Here is an 18,050-nt window from a genome sequence, read left to right on the forward strand (position 1 = left end):
TGGACACTTGCTCTCTATTGTGGAAAAATAGTGTCCTGTGATTAAAAGAAAAAAACAAGGAAAAAAATTAAGTGCCTCAAGAGCTTCTGGAAGGGAATTTGGTGTGTGTCAAAACCCTTCTGTAATACTCAACATACTGCATATGATAGGCACTGGTGAGTAGGGCATCCTTCCAAGTATGAGATTAAAGGTCAGTATCTAGTTGCTTTTTGTCCTGTAATGTCATAGGCAAAGTTAATCCATAACAGAAAATGTATTTTTCAGCAATAAACATATGGATTAGCAGTATCCTTTTTTTCATGTAAATATTATAACATGAGGTTGATTATATTTATCTGGCAAATCTTTATATGACTGCTTAGTCCCTGCATGTTGCCATTGAGGTCATTTGTGCAATAAAGTCTGTGAGGGGATTAAATGTGGAGAGGGCCTGGCTCTGGCTTTACTGTTTATACCGAGTGGGACCTCTCGGATGAAGGTTTCATAAACATTGTAAATCTGCTGGCGGCCTCAGAGCAAAGGAGCAAGATAAGCCATCCAGCTGCCAGTGTTGTCTTTCCTGCACTGCTGCCTTTCCTGGCACGTTTGAAGTTGCAGACCTACAGGTTATTAGCCACTATTTTAAAAAAGCCATTTTTTAGGAACAGAGGGCAAGAATCAGAAAATGGTGATGGAATAGCACAAATCAGCCTGCATAAAGAAAACCTGGTGTGTCTCAGCATGTGTGGAGGTTTGATCTTGCCAGTTTCCTGGATCTTCAATGAAGGACAGAGAAGAGTTGGCTTCTTTGCACTGCTCTGGTCCTATCCCAGCACTTGAGAACCTGGAAAGCAGCAAAAAGAGCTTATTTCCTTATCTTTCAACAGCATCAAAGTGAGCTTTGGCAGGAGGTGGGTAGCGCTGGCACCGCTCTTCACATTGCAGGCTGGTGTTGGATGTGTAAGGAAAGTGCTTTTCCTTCACACTGACCAAACCTTGGAAATGTCAGCAGCCAAGGTGGATTTCGTATCCTTGGGAGGGTGTGAAAACTGTGTTAAAGCAGAAAATGCTTTGCAGCTGTCACAGCAGTGATGGCTGCAGCAACCATGGAAGCTGCATGCTGGATGTTGGGTAGTGCTGGTGGAAAAGGAGGAGTCTTGGTGTGTAGTCTTGGTGTCCATCTGGAAAGTGGGAAGCCTGATGAGGATTTGGCAAGAACTGGTGACTTCACTGCATCTGCTGTGTCCTGTTGTCCCCTTACATTGCTCTGTTCAGCTGTACTGGTAATGATTTATGAGTTTTCCATCTACAGATTTTGTTAGCTCATAATCTAGCTGCCTGCTGCCTTCCTGGGGAGTGGAAACAGCTGATGGCTGTGTGTGCTGCTGACACATTTCCTCTACAGCAGAAGTGCAAGGGCAGCTCTTCCTCCATGCTGCTCAAGTTTGGCAGTTTCCTTTTAACATAACTCCTTGACTTGTTTCTGAAAGAAAAGAAACAAAAAGAGAATTTAAGTATTTATAGTATGACTCAGTGAAAAAAAACCCAAGTAAAGCCTTTTTATATCCTGGATATTCCATTTCTTTGGGGGAAAAAAGTTGACCTTGATATGTGGGGTTTTGTTTTTCCTTCATAGAAACTCTTCCCATCTATGTTTTTACTTTATTTAACTTTTTGATGAATGCTCCTGTCTTTCATGATGTCTGATCAAGAGAAGGAGATGGAAATAATTCCTGCCAAGCATCTGTTCCTGGCAAAGCTGATGGTGATGTGTTGGTGGTGCTCTGGCAGCTCTCTCCAGCACCCTGTCAATCAAACACCATCAGTGGAGTCTCTGCAGCAGCATCCTTGGAGCAGCACTGCTGGGCCACCTCCCCCTGTGACCTCCCTCACCATAGCATCCTGCCTGCAGAGAGTCATTATATCTTGTGAGGGAGTTTTATGAAATGGCTGTTCTTTTTTTGATGATGTCTGGCATTGATTTCCCTCTCCATAACTAGGGCAGTGAAGTTTTGCTGCTGTGAAGCAACTGTTCTTGAATTCATCGTGAGCATGTTAATGCCTGAAGAATCTCAGATGAAGCTGAGAGTTCACTTGAAAAGAAGTGTAAAATAATACTTAGAAAAATAGTATTAGTTTGGATAAATGTTTTCAGTATTTTTTTCTTTTTTCAGTTTGTCCAATATGTTTCCAAAAACAAATGTTTCCAGTATTTTAGCCTGTTAGAAACTTTAGCCTTATCAAAGCTTTCAATAATTCAGGAGTTAATCATCATGAGAATTTCCCTGTAGTGTGGATAAAAGACTGATTTTTTCCGACTTGTTAAGCAAGTTCAAAATTGCTGAAGCTCTGAAGTAACTTAATTTGTTTCTGGTTTTATAAGTTAATTTTACCAATTAATCCTGGTTTTATTAATTCTATTATATTAGTTGGGATTGGTTGATTACAGAAACTGCTATGTCATATGTCTAGGTATCTACAGCTGTGGATGTCCCTTTAGGTTTTTAGGTTCTTCAGTACCTAAATGAGAAGCAGCTGTAGAGGAAGCTAAATCTGTGGGCTTCAAGTAGGTTCAGGAGAATGTATCAACTCAACAACTTACTTATTTTTTAAGTATGAAGCAGTTTTGTACAAGCCTGTTGACAAGAGTGGGAGTGGAATTTCGGAAAATGTTTTGTCACACATTTTTTTTAAATTTTCTGCTGAATTTTGTAGCTGCAAGCTAGTTAGCAGCAAGTATAGACATGTTGAGATTTGTATGGAAAATGAGCCCTTTTTGGAGGTTGGTGCCTGTTTCTGTACTGCTGACATCTGCTTGAGTCAGCCCAGCCCAGCTTCTGACTTACCTGTTTATAAAATAAGAAGTATTTGGGTATGGAATTTGAACATGAGTTTTCTATAGGAAGTTTCCTGGATTAAGAGTAAAGCATCTATTGCTGAGCCTCCCTCATCCTCTACAGAAGAGTGGTAAGGAGCTATCATTTCCACATCTCTTGCTGCCTTTCCTGATGGCAATTCCTACAAATCCTGGAGGATGTTGGGCTGCAAGATACCAATTTAGCTGGTGATCTGGGTTTTCTTTTGGAAGCTACTTCCTTTTTACCTATACCCGTATCATTAGCGTTCTGAAACCATTAGGACTTCTTCAAGCGGCATTCAAAAATTTGCCTTTGGCTTTGAGCTACCCAGATCCTGTACTTTGCAAAATGGAGGACAGATGTACTAGTTGAAGGTCTTTTGATTTCAAGGCTTTATATCTGCATGCCATCTCAGAGGCAGGCTGCACTGCCACGCAGTCGAATGCACTGTGCAAGTTTATATGCTGATGTCCTGAATTTACAGCCCTCAGCCATCACCTCTGGGCTGTTGTTGGTGTGTTTTTGTGTTGCATTCACTTCTGTAAATCTTAAACTATCATCCAGGCATCTCTCATGGTAGCAGCAGCCCTTTAAAATTTCATTTGCGGTGCCTGGTGTCATTTGTAATAAAGATGCATCCTGGGTTGTCATCTATCAAGGAGCTGATTTTGCTTAGGCTCATCCTGCACTTTCGTGATGAAATTGTCTGTGCTCTCCCTGGGCCAGTGCTTGAGAGAGCACCTTATAAAGCCTGACCCTCACTCGAGCAGATTAGAGTACAGTGTGCTTAAAGCTAAATATAGAAGAAGGCAGATCCTGAGTTCCTAGTAATTAACTATTCAGGACTCCTCTGTTGCACTGAATCTCTAGTCCTTGAATCTCCCACAAGTGGTGAGTCTACCTGCTTTTTTTAAAATCTTGTTCACAGCTCTTTTAAAGGGCATATTGTATATTCATAGGGAACAGTTTTAAAATCCAATATTCAAGCTTCAGGTGCATGCGGCTCTTCTTCCAGTTTTTAAAAAGGCAACTGCATCAAAAGGAAGAAATGTAGTGCTAGAAATCTAATATATACATTTATATTTTTTTGTAACAACTGGGAAACTACCAGTATGGCTGGGTCAGGTGGCATTCATTTCATTGTTCCCAAATAATTCATTAAGAAAATGGGCAGTGTCCATCCCAACCTGATGGTATATTTGTAAGAGATGTGACAAGAGGTTTAATTCTTCACCTGCTGCGTGGCATGCTGGACACTTTCTTTTCAAACCTCACGGGCTCCTTCCACAATCTATTGAAATTAATGGTTTTTTAGACCCAGAACAAGGGGCCAAGCATTAAAGCAGTCAGAAATTCGTGGCTGAATATTGTATTTTACAAATGAGTTGTGCAAATAACCAAAGGTCAGAAGGAGAAACGAGATAAATATGTCACAACTCTCCAGTCAGTGGCTAGAGGCTGGGCTGTTGCTTATCCCTTCTAACTGAGGGATTATCTCCCTAATTAACTTCTAAAGCTCCTCCTGTTCCTCTGCCACATTGACAGCTAAGTCAAGAAAAGAGACTTTCAAGCTCAGCTGTGAAGAGAGGCTTGGATCCTACAGCTGCTGTAAAAGATCCCTTGATATCATGGCTTGTCATTTTTAACTCTTTGAAGTGGGCAAATAATTTTTCCAGAAGGCTGTGTGGTGTTGCAGGTGTTCTGAAATGCTCTGTGGTCTGTTAAAACCATAGCTTTAAATCTCAGTGATGCAACACTGCTTGTTGCATCTTTTTGTTTTTATGACTTGCAGGAAGCAAAACCCACCTCAACTCTGAACTGGCTATTTCCAGTGCACATGGGCAGTTTTTGACTGGGGATAAGTAGTAGACCAAGACTAGAACATAGTGGTTTGCCAAGTAAAAATTTGAAATGCTGCAGAAGTGGCCAGCTAGTGATTCTGTAGATAGAAGAGATAGTCTGGTTGATAGGAACATACTGTCTAGCTGGAGCATTATTAACAGGGTTTTAAAATGAATTTTCAAGTGTACAGAGAACATGAACTCGGATAGTAATGTGTTATTGGCATCTTTCTAGACAGAGACCTTGAGCTTCTCTTTCATTATGGTAGGAAGAAGTGTTGGGAAATGTGTGTACCTTTTTAACTAGACCTAGAGACCACAATGAAGAAATACAACTAACACAAATTTTTGTAGAACTGTTTAAAGTTATTTGAAGAACATGCCCAAAGGACAAAGCTTCTTGCATGTTAAAGCTTAATTCTGGATGAGTAGATCATACGTAATGGTGACCTAATGACCTGCAGAGTGTGAAATAGGTGGCCTGTAAGTCCCAGCACTGGCATGGGCAAGGGATGACCCTTGGTGATTGCCATGTTCTACAGAGCTTCCTTGTATTTTCTGCTGTTTGCAATCAGCAGTCAGCTTACCTGCTCACTGCATGAGCTACATTTTGTCTGATTAAACTAATTCTATCCAAAGCTGAAAAATAGTTTTGTTATCTTTAGATAAAATGGCATAAATGTATCACTTGCCAAATTTTTTAATGTTGCATGTTATAGGTCTGAAGTAAGGTGTGCAGTGATACAAGCCTAATATTTTTTACCGTTGTTTTTATGCCATGTAGGTCCTTCACTATGTGATTATACACAAAATTGATGGGAGGGGAGGTTGGGTATCTTTTATTATTTTTACAACACATACAGGTTTTTAGCAACTAAAAGTTCCTAAGATATAGAAGACTTGGGAGAAACATTTGAGAATGATTTGATGGTTAAAACATAGCCTTTGTGGTTAGACTGTAGTAATTTCTTCAGAAGGCAGTGTGTGCCACGTGGGTGGTTCCCAGTCCTGTGTCCTAGCAGCTCTAATGCCTGTGAGCATCCCCATCAGCTGAAAGGGTTGCAGTAAGGGCATAGGCTTCATCACCTTCCTGCTTGAGTTTGAATCTTCTGGGTCTTTTATGAGGATGATTGGTTCTGAGAGAAGTATGTCTTGTGAGAGTTATTCTTCGGTTGTAGCGCTCTTCATCTTTGAGATGATGTGAATCTTTGAGTATACATCAAGAACTTTCCACTTGACATATAGGGATATGTCTACATGTTTTACTACACTGAATGCTTATTTTGCCTTAAGGTTAAGCTGTTGTCTGTAAATGCCATACTGAAAATGCATTTCTCTCTCTTTTTCTCCAGAAATTTTATGAATAAGAATCAGAAGCCGGTACTAACAGGCCAGCGGTTCAAAACTAGGAAGAGGGGTAGGTTATGTTACATTTTTTACATTATTTTCATCTTTGCTAAAATTATTAGAAAAAAAGACAGGTGGAATAACTGAGAAGTTCTATAGCATTAAGGTTTTTTACCCTCTCTCTTCAGTCTTGTTAAGAGAGCAGTTGTTACTTTTTGTTTTCTCTATGTATCTTCAGACTTTGTTTAAAATTTGGGTTTATTAGCTTTTAAGTGTTGGAGAAGACTGCTGAAAATTGAGATTCTGAGCTTATAGTTTATTTACCTGCATGGAAGAAAACTTATTAGATGTTTGTTTCAGGTGTTTCTTATGCTGATGTCCCTTTAGATTAAGAAAGCAAAATACGAGCTTTTATTTAAAGGTTGCTTAAAGAATATTATCTAGCTTTTTTAGTTTTGATTTTTGTTTTTATTTCTTTGGCTCAAATCAGTGCAATTTATATAAAGGAATCTTTCATACCTGAAAAGGTGGTCTCTCACCTTTCTTCTCCATGAGATGGTCAGATCATCCCACAATCCCAGTTTTCACTAACAACAGAGGTCAGAATGTGCCTTTTTCACAAATACTTATTTCTGCTGTTTGATTGTATTTTGCTTTGGTTTGTTGTTTTTTTTTTTACTGTTAAATTAAAGCAGTTACCATTGTGTAAATCCCATTTTGCTCCTTGTCTGATTTTCTATAATCATTACCAATGCTCTCTTAAAGACTGCTAAGTGGTGCTAATGAAGCAAATCATCTGGGAATTGTGTACAGTGAGTGTCATTGGAACATGCTTGCTTACATTATACTCAGAGTTCATTTGTCGTGGTTTAGGTGTCTTAGATGAATGCCCAACACTTTGAGAAAGAGAACAAAAATATGTTTAATTCTTTTTTTTTCTAGAAAAAAACAAGGTCTTGTTTGTAAAAAGAAGGCTTAGATTTTTTTTTTTGCTGTTGCAATAGCAGATTATTATAACCCATACATGTGGGACTCCTGTTTGTCATGTAACAGGCTTTTTCCATCTTGACTCTCTTGTTTCTGATCAAAAGCTAACACCTAGTCTAAACTTCTTGTGACAGAAAATGTAAATAAGAGAATTCTCTCAGTGTGAAGGAGAGAAACAAAAAGAGTTTGTAGTCTTTCTCAGAAAATTACAAATTCTGTCAGGAGTCTGAAGAGCTGAATGCATGTTTTAAGATCTAGGATGATCATGAAGCTTGGATGAGAATTGCAAAATAGCTTGTTTTCAGTCATGATAAAAGCACTGCCAGCTTTCTCCTGTCTTTCCTCCCTTGCACACATCATTCCTCAGTTAGTTTGACTGGTGTGATGTCTTCAGTGGAAAATGTCCTTTCTATGATGTAAATACAACACTGGTAGGTAAAATTAATTTTAAAAACAAAACCTACATTGTTTGTAATTAAATGTCATGATGTTCCAGTAATTAGTAGGATTCACTTTCTATCAGTATAGTCCAGAACATTATGCACTAATGCATAATCCAGTGAAGGGCTGAACCAGTTGGTACTTGAGGTCCCTTCCAACCTGACATTCTATGATTCTGATTCAGTAGGTGCTGCACACTGTGTTAAGTAGCAACAGAAGAGGCATAGAGGAGTAGAATTAATAATCCCTGAAGAAATACCTCTCAAATCAGCCTGTAAAAGCAATCAGATATGCATGCTACTGGATTGTTCCAGTGTATTATTCAGTCTAGGTCACTTTGTTATGGCACATATGTTATTTTCTAAAACTGTATTAGAAAATGTTCTCTCTCATAAAAGGCTTTATTTTCAGTCCATGTTTGGTGGTGTATTTGGCATACTTGGTCCTAATATGGATTTGGTCTTTGACTCCTATTTAATAAAAGTAATCATTAAAATAAATAAAAGAGCTTTTATTTTTAATTCTGTGTCTCTTGAATTCCTGTTGAAGTGGTTGCAAGTTGCACTAGATATCGTTGACTACATGGAAGAAGGAAAAGACTTGGGGGAGCTTGGAACATGGGGGTTGTTTACTTGGGGTTTTTTTGAAAGATTACTTAAGTGGTATTTGGGATATTAAATGGCTTTAATATAGAAATATTTACATACAAACAATTCTTTATGTGCTTAAGGCACATTCTTCCATCTATGGTGTAATTCTAGTTGTGTTTATATTTGAGGGTCCTGTTTAGAAAATTGTAGCTACCTGTTTTCTTTCTGGAGGCAGGGGGTTTGAGGAAGAAAAATGGCTTTTTTATTCCCTTCTGTTTGTATGTACTTCTTATTTTTTTTTCTTTAGCAGTATGACAGATTGCTACAGACTAGACTTAGACTAGAAGATTCTATTAGGGGGTTTTATCCTGAATTCAGTATGCCAGGGAGTCATGGAATTTCACCCAGGTAGGAGAGAGTGTGGTGACTGTGATTTGGCCATGGCATTTAAGTTATCAGTTATAATTTCTTGCCTGTAGCAGGCAGGTTGGGGGGTCTGGTATATGCAAATGCTGGGTAAAGTGAGCTGGTTGAGAGATGATTGCTTGTTCTTACCAGTTGGTTTGTGTCCTATGATACTTACTGGCTCTGCAGCTCCCAGGAGTACTGCCATCTCAGGAGGCAGGGAGGTATGACATGGTAGTCAGGCATCTAAAGAAAATAATTATCTATACTTAACTCAGCTATCTCTGAATGTGAACAATTTCTGAGCTTTCCTAGAGTGAAAATGAAGAAGACAATATGTTTTTCCTTAAGGTTTGAAAGTGTGCTTAATGTGTAAATTATTTTTGAGAGAGGACTATGAGGGAAGGGCTTGTAAATCTCACTTCTACCAGTTCTATCACTTGACCTAATAAAAGGTGTAAGCCTTGCCACCAGCATATATAATGGTAGGCATTAAAATAACTTCAAAAAGATTTAATAGAATCATAGAATTTCAGGTTGGAAGGGACCTCAAGGATCATCTGGTTCAGCCCTTCTAATATTATTGTTTATGTGAGATGTCTCAGCACCCTGTCCAGCTGAGACTTAAAACTGGTTTCCAGAGTGGTGAAATCCCCCACTTCCCCTGGGAGATCATTCCAGTGTCTGACTGTCATCAGAGTGGAAAATTTTCCTCTTGTGTTCAATCAGAATCTCCCCAGGAACAATTTGTGCCCATTGCCCCTTGTGAACAGGGAGTCTCCATTTTCTTTGAAGGAAGGAAAATGGGAGAACTTTCTGGGAGAAGGAGGCATCTCAGTGCCATATCAACTTTTTAGGAATCCAGACAAAGCAAATAGTTTGGTTAGTTCATAGTATAATCTCTGTACCTTTAGAATACTATAGTTTTGGTGAGGGTCAGTAGTTGGCATCTGTCTGGGATTTGAGCTTATGGTGCAGATATGTGGGATGCAGATGATGGTATTGACTGCACTTTGTCTTTTGGAATGGCCAAGGAGGCCATAGGAGTAGCAGAAACACCAGTGGGCAGTAAGAAAAATTCATATATCCAGACAGCTGGCAAATTCCTAAAGCACAAAAATTCCTGAAGCATTAACAGGAACACACCATGCATATTTTTTAAAGTAAGCTGGCAGGCAGTACCTGAGACCCAAATTTTTTCCCATTGTGTAGGTAACATAGAGTTAATATCTGATGAAAAACTGTTTCAAAAAGGTAAATGGCAGCATAAAAAGAAGCTAAGTAAAGCATTGTGTATTACTTGTAGAAAGAAAATTATCAAGTGAAAGTTAATAATAGCACCTTTGTATCAACATGAAGTCAGAAGCCAAATGTGGCATTTTGGTTTTCTTCCACAGACATACAGCTGTGTGTCTGCTGTTTGAGAGAGGTGTGTAAATGTACTCGGTGATTTCCTTAGAAGCAGAAGAAAGGAAATAAGTATCTGGGAACATGACGAAAATGAAAAGCTGTGTATAGCACTATTGCATTGGATATTGTATGCGTTGCATCCGCAACCTACACCTGCCTCCACTAGCCCATGATTGAAACTGTGCTTGTTTAGTAATTATGTACTCGACAGCTCAACATACTGTTGCCACTTCTTGATTATGGCTTCTTATTCACCCTGTTGTACTACATCAGCATATTCCTCTTCAGTACATTAGCTTGGTAGGAAAACGGTTCAATAAAATTAATTTTTCATGCAAAGAGTTCACCTCCTCTTCCTGTGCAAATTTTTAGATTGTGATAGACAAGAAAATAATAGGGTATGCCAGATGAGAGGAAGATATCTGGGGCAGGAGAAGAAGCTGTTTAAAATAGCTAAGAAATATTAATCATGGTGTTTGTGTTTGTGCTGAGCACTGTGTGCCCATGATACCAAGCATACAACGCTTTTCAGTTTAGATGGGAAAATTTTAGATTTTTAGACAAAATATAGCTGAAAAAGTAAAATAGGATTTACTTTTTTTTAAAAAAGTCTTAAGACAGAACTCTGTCTTCTTTCTGGTTAACGAGTCGTCAAGATTTTTTTTTCATGCGTCCTGAAAATAATACATACTTAACTGATAACCAAAAAGATAAAAATTACACTCAGACACTTGCTTATGGGTAGAGCTCTGTTGAAGTACAAATCTTGAAGTACTTGCACTTAGTTCAGTAAAAGGCTTATTTGTGGCTTGGTTGGTTTGTTGCTTGGTTTGTGTTCAGTAATTCAAGTTAGAAGAGAGCTAACTATTTGGTAACTGGTCTGATCTCTCAGACAGGATTCCAGTAGTATGCTTCTCTGAAGGCATTTCTCCCAAGCATGAATGCATGTTCTTCAATTTGACCACTCCTCTATCTCTGGTTTGTGCACCATGGGCATGCCCTGCAGATATGAGAGATGGTTACTCAAACAGCAGACTTAGGACCTTCACCACAGCTGAAAGTTGAGGTAACATGACTAGGAGCCTGAATATCCCCAAGGTCTGGGGTGAAGTAAAAGCCTGATAAGAAGTCTCTTGCAGTCTGGAGAAGGGGCTTATTGGATAGCTTGTGGGATGACTGGAGTCTGATAGGTGAGAAGCTGGGTTGGCACTGTGATTTTGTGCATGACAAGCTGGGGTTGGGAATAGTTGATTTCCTGAGTATGTTTCTGGGTATCCGTCCTTAGCTTTGGTCTGAGGAGTTTAGCTGCAGGAGATGGACAGCAAAGCCACTTTGGGCTAGGTAGTAGAGTTAACAAGCCCCTAAAAGATAGGTGTAGCAGTAAATTTCTGGAAAATCAGGTGATACCTCATTTTTCCAATGCTTCTGTGCACTTGACAGGCAGCCTTGGAGCTGCTGTTGGCTGTGTGCTACCAGAGTCCTTGGAAGGACCAGTTGACTAATCCACTGAGCTTCCCAGTGTCCTGTGACACTGAGTGGGAGAGACTGCCTGTGCTCTCCAGGTATAATTCTTAACAGGTAAGGGAATGCCTTGAATTAGGGGAAGAATGGGCAAGTGATGCCCTGAAGATGGTAGGATGAGTACACACTTGTAGGGAAACAAGAAGAGAAATGTTTCTATATTCGAAACACTAAAGCTAATAAAAGTGGCAATTGTGTGTGAAATAGTTATTTAATTGCCTTAAGGCTATTGTGGCAGGAGGAAAAGGATTGGGAGAAGCAAGGCTATGAAAAAACAAAGTCTTTTGGGGGCTACTTTTGGTTAGTATTTGGGATAAAAAGCTGCACCATGAATTGCAGGGATAGGAAACCTTGCAGCTAGAGGATGTTAACATCCAGAACCTCTTCTCCCAAAAAGCCTGCTAGAGTTGCAGCAGGCGTATCTCAGGGTGCATTATCACATGTTTAGACAGGTATTTTAACAATCCTTAGTCTTAGTAACTAAAAAGCTCTTGATTTGCCCTCTAGATACAATATTTGCAGGGTTTTTTTAAGAAGTTGTATAAACTTTTGCATTATCAGATGATGGCAAGCTAATTTGGTGTCTCACAGAACAGCTCGCGGTTCTGTTCCTGAAATTCAGAATTTACTTTGCTGGTAAGGAGCATTTTGTATATGCCCTTATATAAAGTCAGCACTTGTTTTGTCAAGGAGCTTCAAGTGTCTGTGGTAAGCTGTTAACAGCCTGTAAGAAAAAGCAGCAGGAGGCATGGGTAATTGTACCTAGCTTTATCTGGAGGTTGCAGTTCCATCTGTTGTGGTTAATGGCCCTAACACAGGGACATTTTCTCAGGGTCACTGTGTACCTTAATAGAGTTCAGCCAGGGAAAGGTGTTGGAAATGCATCATGAGCACTGCACATCTGTGTTCCTAATGCTGCTCAGGATTGTGAAGATGAAGGATGAAATTTTGCTTACACGGTGTTGTTGGGTCCTAAATGTTTACACAAAAGGTATCTTCATGAATAACTTGATCTCATTTCCTGACGTCTTGTCTTTTTGAAAACATTTTAGATTTAAATATCTATGTTACCATAGCTATTTAAAGAAAAATATCAAGCAGTGAAAAATGAGGTATTCCTACAGTGAGATTATGTACACATACATAACTGACATTCTTTTTATGCTGCTATCAGATTTCAGAATGCATAATTTGCACATTTTCTAATACCTTCAAGGAGAGAAGTAGGAGTATGAATTTTGAAAACCATTTCAGTAGTTGCTTTTCTTCCCCTTTAATTTATTTATTTCTTCCTGTGTGTTTTGATATTTAGGGGATGAGAAGAGGAAAGTGAGGGTAACAGACTTTTGTTGTGTTAACTAGAATGTGAAGAATATGTTTAGATGACATGGTCATTTCAATTGCTGGCTGATACAGGAATTTTAACAGAAAGATTTAAAAATTACTCTCCTTTTCCTTATCCTTTATCTCTCTTCCAGATGAAAAGGAGAAATTTGAACCCACAGTCTTCAGGGATACGATTGTCCAAGGCCTCAATGAAGCTGGGAATGACCTGGAGGCTATAGCCAAGTTTCTGGATGCAACAGGCTCACGGCTTGATTATCGCCGCTATGCTGACACGCTCTTTGATATTTTGGTAGCTGGCAGCATGCTAGGTAACCTGCAGTGTACCTGGTACACAATTTGATGTTCAGCTTTGCTTCTTTTAAGATGCTGTCTCCTGTTACAAAGTGGAAACTACAAGCTGCATTACAGTTTCCCTTATCTAGATAGTACTTGAATCTTGTTTGTAGGGCAGTAATACAGAGGGACTTGATTGCGTGAAGCATTCTGCAAATGTCAGAGAAAATGGATACTGCTCTGAGAAACTTTCAGTCTGAGATGAAGTGGCATAAAAATGCAACAGCAAAGAAAATGAGAGGCACTATCTAGATGAAACAGAGGAATTTTACCATGAAAAGGTGTAATACTGCACTACCAGGTTATTAGGTGTTGAAAGCTTGTTTTGTAGACATTGCAACAAAGGCTACCTAAGAGGAGAAGTGAAGGATAATGAGGAGTACTTTGTGGATGTACATGGTATGGTTTTCCCAGGCATTAGTGGCAGTTTGGGGAAAATCATGCCTTTCACCTTCCTCTGTATTTTGTCTAAGTCAGCTGCTTTTAGTGGTCATGTGGGTTTGAGGCCAGCTTCCTGCTGTTTGGTATATTAGAAGAAAAGATGTTTTTGTAGGACTTGAGATGATGCAGGAAACAAAAGCCAGTGAAAATACCTAGGAAAAAAGCTCTCAACAAAATAAGCCAGGAGAAAACTTTTTCATTAGTGTTTTGAATGTTTTACATGGGCCTGGCAAGCATTAGAAGGGCAAGGAGGGTGTTCCAAGTCCAAGTCCTGTAAGAAGGTGCTAACACTTTCCTCTTTGAAAGGATTTACATTACTGTGCTGTTAAAAGTAGTACTTAAAATATGTGCAAGGTTATTCTTCAACCCATACTTATTTGATCATTCTGTGCACTTAAATCCAGCTAAGATTCTTTACTGTGACCTGAATCTCTGTCCTGTGCTTTGTGATCTGAAGTGCAGCCTATCAGCCAGATCTCTCTTCTGTCCAGTGCCACCACAGACTCACACAGCACATCCTCTCTTTCCCCCCTTGCTATTTCTTAACCTTGCCTTTTGCCTCAGTGATGTTAAAATAAGAGCTACTAATTAAATCCTATAGAACATTCTTTTAAGTGAGAAATCGTTTCTTTTAGCTCCTGGAGGCACACGCATAGATGACAATGACAAGACCAAGATGACCAACCACTGTGTATTTTTTGCAGATGAAGATCATGATGCCATCCGAAATTATGCTCAGGTCAGTAAAGGCTTGCTTGATTACTGGTTTCTGTTTATGTATCAAAATAGATACCTGAAAATTTAGTTAACCGGAGATCTGCCCTAACCTATAAATTTTAGGTAGGAATATAAGATGTCTTAAGCATTGCCAGCTGTGATCAGATTATCTTTCCTCTGCAAAAGGCAGTCTTACTTATTTCAGTATATTTTTAGTCACCATCATTATTGTTCTTGTTGACCTTTCCTGTATGCAACCTGAAAGATTTGTATAAACATATTTTTACAAGTGCATGAAGTATCTGAATGACAAAAAATATAAAGCTCACACCTCTAACCTTTAGTCGTATAACTAGTTAGGAATTTGACATATAGACGAAGAATTTTCATTTCTCCTACATATGTGAGGTATAATTTCTTTTTGAAGTAATAAGGCTTGCAGAAATAGCCTATGTGAAATTAACACAGAAAAACCAATGAAGCCTTAAACATAACTGAAGAGAAGCTAATGTTCTGTAACTCTTTAATGAAGGCTAAGAATTATTGTATTTATTGTATTTATTTAATTTTTTTAATTTAGCTGGTAAAATAACCAGTTATCATTAGTATGCTGAAGGTAGTAAGGGAAAGCATAAAAGCCACTGTTTTGGCTAAGGTGTTGAGGGTGGTAAGTAGCCAAAAATGTGCATGGTTGATTTAAAGGGAGCTGGGATCAGAATCAGTGTTGGTAACTGTTTGCTAAATAGTAGAAAGCTCCTTTAAAAACACATCTTTGATACTCTGAAGAAGTGATACACACATATTTCTCGAAAGGGTATAAATATATCTGGTACGTTCACTTTACAGTCTCTTAAAAACAGGGTATTGTACTAAAGAAAAATCTCTGTTACTGGTAAAAGCATTGATCTGACTACTTGAATTTTAATGTTTTAAGGGTTTGATATTAAAAATTGGTAGTACCAATCTTCCAAGAAGAAATTTAACTTTAAGGTAAAATGTTGTATATTGAAAATGGAATGGAAGGCTTCAGGATTTGAAGCAGCAGAATTTGCAATGTATTCTCCACATTTCAAACCAAAAACTACCAAAGTAAGTCAGCATTTTGTAGGTAATGCCTGAAGAAATGTATCCTCTTATAGACTTCACCAGTTTTTCTCATGCATAATGGAAAATAGAGCTCTTACTGTATTATGAAAAGTCAAGTTAGGCTAAAATAGTGGTTTAGTTTAGCTAAAATAGTAAGGTCTAAACACTGACACCCAAATGAACGAGCAGTGTCATTACTTTTTGTGGATTTATTAATGGAAATAATTCAAAGAACGAAAAGTCTTCAAGAAAAAAACCTAAAGCTAATGTTGATATTTTAGCAAGATTATTTGCTTAGGAAGTGTACTTCTGTCATTTACAGGGACTTATAATTTACCAAAATTTATTTGGAAATAGGAACAAGATTTAGAGAAATATGAAAAAGAAGACTCTCAAACTGCAGCAAATTCTCTGATTCTAATGTTGCTCTGTGAAGCAAGAATTGCAAAACTTGTATTTTCCCACTTGTGAGCAAACTAATAAAGAAGGTTGTTACATGGTCTGCCATGAGACAGTGCAGAAGACAACTACAGAAATATTGTACTGCTGGTGGCTTATTTCCCAGGAACTGTGTCTCAATAAAGCTGTACAGTGCAGTATGAGAGTCTGAGAAGTCAGCAGTGCTTCCAACTTTTTCTTTCTTGCTCTGGAGAAGTTTAAAAATTGTCTCATCCTGGATTGGTCAGTCTTTATGGATTCAGTAGTGGCGGTGTTGTTTCCCTTTGCATGTTTTGCAATTGTTACATTATTTTATTTAATGTGTGTTTATCTTTAGGTCTTCAATAAACTCATTAGGAGATACAAGTATCTGGAGAAAGCATTTGAAGATGAAATCAAAAAGGTAACGTTGGTGGCAGTCTTCTCTTGAGCATGGATGTTTTTATCCTCTGTCTAATATAATTGTAAATGTACAAATGTGGTGCTGTTACGTATTTCATTTAGCTCTACTGGAAAAAAGGATGGAATAAACAGGTGGCATCTTTAGTCTGTAAATTTAGCTCTGTGGGAATACTGCTGACAGCATTTGATGTAGAGTAGTTCTGAACTAATGCTTCCTTTGTTTGCTCTGACTAAACTCAACCTTCTTATCCCAGACTTTTCTGTGCAGAACTTTGATAAGGTTTGGGGTATAGTTCTTAATGAGAAGCAGTGTTACTATCCTGCTAATAGAACAGCCCATATTATTTCCATAGAATAAATAAAAATCCGCTGCACAGAATGTCCCTTGATGTATGAGTATTAAACTACTCCATCATTGTGGAGTGATTCCTTACCACAGGTTTTTGTGTTCAAGGCCATAGACAAAGTCATCACCACTGGCAGAGTGCTCAGGACTTGCCTGTTAGACTGTAGCAGATATTTGTTTTGTGATACTGTTTTTTTGTGATACTGTTTTGTGATATTAAATTCTAGGGAGAATTCTAACAGGAGAACAGGAAAAACGTGGGTAAAAACAGGAGAAACGTGGGTAAAAACTTTTGAAAAGACAGAATACAGCTTTATGTTGTCTACTTGGAGTTCCTAGTAACAGATGTAAATATTTTTTTCTAATGGCCTGAAAAAGTCATAAAGGTTGTGCTGTAAGTTAACAGGCATGTTGATAATGGCAAAACCTGTTCTCTGACTGAAATACTGTATTTGTTAAAAGTGAAAGTGTGTTTCACTGTTTCCATAATATTTAAACATTAGAAAGATTGCTGCAAGGGTCAAATGAGAGTAACTCGGAGCACTGCTACCTCTTGTGGCTGAATCAATTTGGCTCTAAATCATACAGGAAATAATTTTTGTTCTTGTGGACAGGATGCCTATTAATGGATGCTGATTGCTCAATACATCATTCTAAAGACCTAAATTTACCTCTGTCCCTACACAAATTTAATGTTCTTGCTTTTAATTACTATAATCATTGACATGAGAAGCGCTCGCTCGTAGTATTCAAGTTTCAGGAGTGTTCAGCACATTAAGCAAATGCCACGTCAATTCAAGCCACCTCCTCTCTCTTCTGTAACTTGCTTGCTTTTGAATCTTCTAAGAATTTGCTTTGCACACTTAGTGATGAGATGATACTGTGGTTAATATATAATAATTTAACTCTTCAGCTAAAGAACAAGCGCCTCTGATGTGAAACTTAGCTGCATGCTGGTTTGAGAGAAAGGAGTAATTTGAGGTACAGAGTGATTGGAGTCATGCTGTTATTTAGAGCCATTGAAGTGTGGTAGCCATGGCAGCATGGGGTCAGAGTGGGCTTTTTCACCTTTCAGACTGCAAATCTCAATTTGATGTACTCGTAATCTGACATGGAAAATTATACAAAAAACAATTGTATGTCAAATTACGAGATCAGCTTTGCATAGCTGTCCTAGGCTGAGGGAAAATTTTTCAATCTGCCCTTCCATTACCACCCATAGTGCTGGTATGAATCTTGATGTGGCTCCTGGGGACCTTTCGATGGGGATGCTGGGTGTGCTCCCTTCTTCAGATAATGCAGTTTTATCTGAGAATTTGAAATTAGGAGGGTGGTTGGGAAGGTGTTGAGGCCTGTGTATCACAACTGCACTGTCATTCCCTTAAAACCCTTAAGGGCTATTTGTACATGTCTTTTGTTTACCTTCTCCCTCTTCTACTTGTGTGAACGCACTGGGTGACTGTCTTCTAGTTGATGAGACTGCTGTTTTTTTAACTATTTAATGTTGTAAAGCCTCTGTGCAATAGCTTGTATGAGAGTAGCTGCCTGTAGAGGGTCAGAA

The 18,050-nt window shown here is 38.5% G+C and overlaps 1 protein-coding gene across 2 annotated transcripts in view; it reads left to right on the forward strand.

Moving 5' to 3' along the window:
* The window catches only part of BZW2 (basic leucine zipper and W2 domains 2), a 55,134-nt gene that overhangs the window by 14,324 nt on the left and 22,760 nt on the right, over positions 1-18,050 (forward strand). For both annotated transcript variants that reach the window (XM_071735376.1, XM_071735375.1), the window contains exons 2-5: positions 6,031-6,095; positions 12,858-13,034; positions 14,136-14,239; positions 16,079-16,144. In XM_071735376.1, coding sequence (XP_071591477.1) covers positions 6,038-6,095; positions 12,858-13,034; positions 14,136-14,239; positions 16,079-16,144 — 405 coding nt within the window. In that variant the 5' untranslated portion in view covers positions 6,031-6,037. The remainder of the gene's footprint in view (positions 1-6,030; positions 6,096-12,857; positions 13,035-14,135; positions 14,240-16,078; positions 16,145-18,050) is intronic.

Source organism: Heliangelus exortis, chromosome 2 (genome assembly GCF_036169615.1).
Source record: "Heliangelus exortis chromosome 2, bHelExo1.hap1, whole genome shotgun sequence".
Lineage (NCBI taxonomy): Eukaryota > Metazoa > Chordata > Aves > Apodiformes > Trochilidae > Heliangelus > Heliangelus exortis.